This window comes from Poecilia latipinna, unplaced genomic scaffold (assembly GCF_001443285.1).
Source record: "Poecilia latipinna isolate Pla-1442-1.1 unplaced genomic scaffold, P_latipinna-1.0 Scaffold4983, whole genome shotgun sequence".
NCBI lineage: Eukaryota > Metazoa > Chordata > Actinopteri > Cyprinodontiformes > Poeciliidae > Poecilia > Poecilia latipinna.
Window position 1 is genome coordinate 8,131 of NW_015117599.1, and position 1,784 is coordinate 9,914.

Genomic DNA, 1,784 nt, shown 5'->3' on the forward strand with positions numbered 1-1,784 from the left:
TGCAGCTGAGACTGTGATGTGGCCTTTATGTTCATCCACAGAGCAGATGTTCTCCTGGAGGTTCTTGGACGGCTCCACCAGCCTGTGTTTCTTTAAAGGAGCCACATCATAATGAGGCTGAAGGTGTTTCTCACAATAAGAATCCAGACAGATTAAACAGGACTTGATGGCTTTCAGTCGTCTTCCAGTGCAGAAATCACAGGCCACATCTTCAGGTCCAGCATAGCGGTGATCAGCAGGAGCAGCTTGGAGTCCAGTCTTCTTCAGCTCTTCTATTAAATCAACTAACATGATGTTTTTCTCCAGCACAGGCCTCGGTATGAAGGTTTTCCTGCACTGAGGGCAGCTGTAGAGCCATTTCTGATCCTCTTGATCCCAGTGTCTCTTAATGCATTTAAGACAGTAGCTGTGTCCACATGGAATCGTCACTGGATCCTTCAGTAGATCCAAACAGATCGAACAGGAGAAAGTTTCTTGGTCCAGCTGAACTGCTTGCTGCGCCATTTCTGCTCTCAGTCACAGTGACTGTATGAGTTCCACTTTCTGAAAACAGAAACATGATTGAGCTCTGATCTTCGAGTCAGGTTTCAGTGCAGAGGGGCTGCAGCCAATCAGCTTTCACCTTCAGCAGCTGTTGGCTGTCCCCCCACCACTACCCCTCTCCCCGCCTCATGGGGTCAGGGTACAAGGAAAACTGGGAATAAAGAGGATGTAGCAGCTCCCCAGCACTTGAATTAATTTGTGCGGTCTCGACGGGTGATTTTCAAGGTTTCTTTATTTTCTTTGATGTGGATCATCGGTCAACTCAATCATCTTGATCACCATAGTCATCATAGTCACCTTAGTCACCGTGAAAACTAAACAGATATACAAATATTAGAATATAAACATAAACTTACAACACAAACAACAAAATAAAATGTACCTTGCTGCTTTCACCGGGGAACACCAAGTGTTGATAGTGCCAAGCACTTTTGACAGTTCATTCAAGTCGTTCATTGGTACAATGATTCAGCCAGCTTATATAGGGCCTGCCCTCATTTAGCTACGGCAGCCCGTGAGGTACATAACACACACACACATAAAAACTTTACAAAGTGCGAATACAATTAAACAAAACAAAATACAAACCACCAGTGCTCATCAAAACAGACAAATATTATTAAACAATCTGCAACATCCTTTAAATAATTTATAATAAATAGTCTACAAATTTGAATAATTTAGGCAACTTAATTTAAATGATTCACTATCCCTTACAGAGGAGTTTCTAAGTTTAAAGCAGAAAGAACAGGGAGTTAATTTAGATATTTATTCCAGAAAGAGAACTGGTTTGAGTTTAAAACTTTTAGTGGGTAATGTAATTAAATTCAGCTCAGTAGAGCTTATTTATGTTTTAACACCAAGTCAGGTAAGAAATCTAATCTAAAAATTCAAAGTAATATTGCACAAAAAAACCAGAAGGTAAGTTGAACATTAGATTAGTTGGAAGAGTAAAACCATGAGAGCACCAGGAATGTAAGCCAAAAACAAAATATGTTAGAAACAGATTTAGCCTGATTCTCTTTTTTATTTAAACTAACTTCTCCTCAATGTTTAAATATGATGATAAACAATATTCCTATGTCTCTAAAAAGCTCCAGGATGTGTCTGAGTTAAAGCATCAAGATGGAACTTCAGATTTTCATTGTCTTTATGAATAATTTCATCCAAAATATTTTCAGTCCTAAAAGGCTGAAATATTCTGGTTCTGTCTGATGATGACTGAGGATCATTACGGATCA

General features: G+C 39.3%; 1 protein-coding gene and 1 long non-coding RNA gene across 2 annotated transcripts in view; one reads left to right on the forward strand and one right to left on the reverse strand.

Annotated features, from left to right (window-relative positions):
• The window catches only part of LOC106943207 (uncharacterized), a 3,583-nt gene extending 3,435 nt beyond the window's left edge, over window positions 1-148 (forward strand). Inside the window, exon 2 of the long non-coding RNA XR_001423849.1 lies at window positions 61-148. This is a non-coding gene — a long non-coding RNA (uncharacterized LOC106943207). The remainder of the gene's footprint in view (window positions 1-60) is intronic.
• LOC106943205 (tripartite motif-containing protein 16-like) overlaps window positions 1-1,134 on the reverse strand; it is a 6,180-nt gene extending 5,046 nt beyond the window's left edge. Inside the window, exons 1-2 of the mRNA XM_015026546.1 lie at window positions 926-1,134; window positions 173-857 (exon numbers count right to left, since the gene is read on the reverse strand). Coding sequence (XP_014882032.1) covers window positions 173-504 — 332 coding nt within the window. The 5' untranslated portion in view covers window positions 505-857; window positions 926-1,134. The remainder of the gene's footprint in view (window positions 1-172; window positions 858-925) is intronic.
• Window positions 1,135-1,784: the final 650 nt, after the last annotated feature.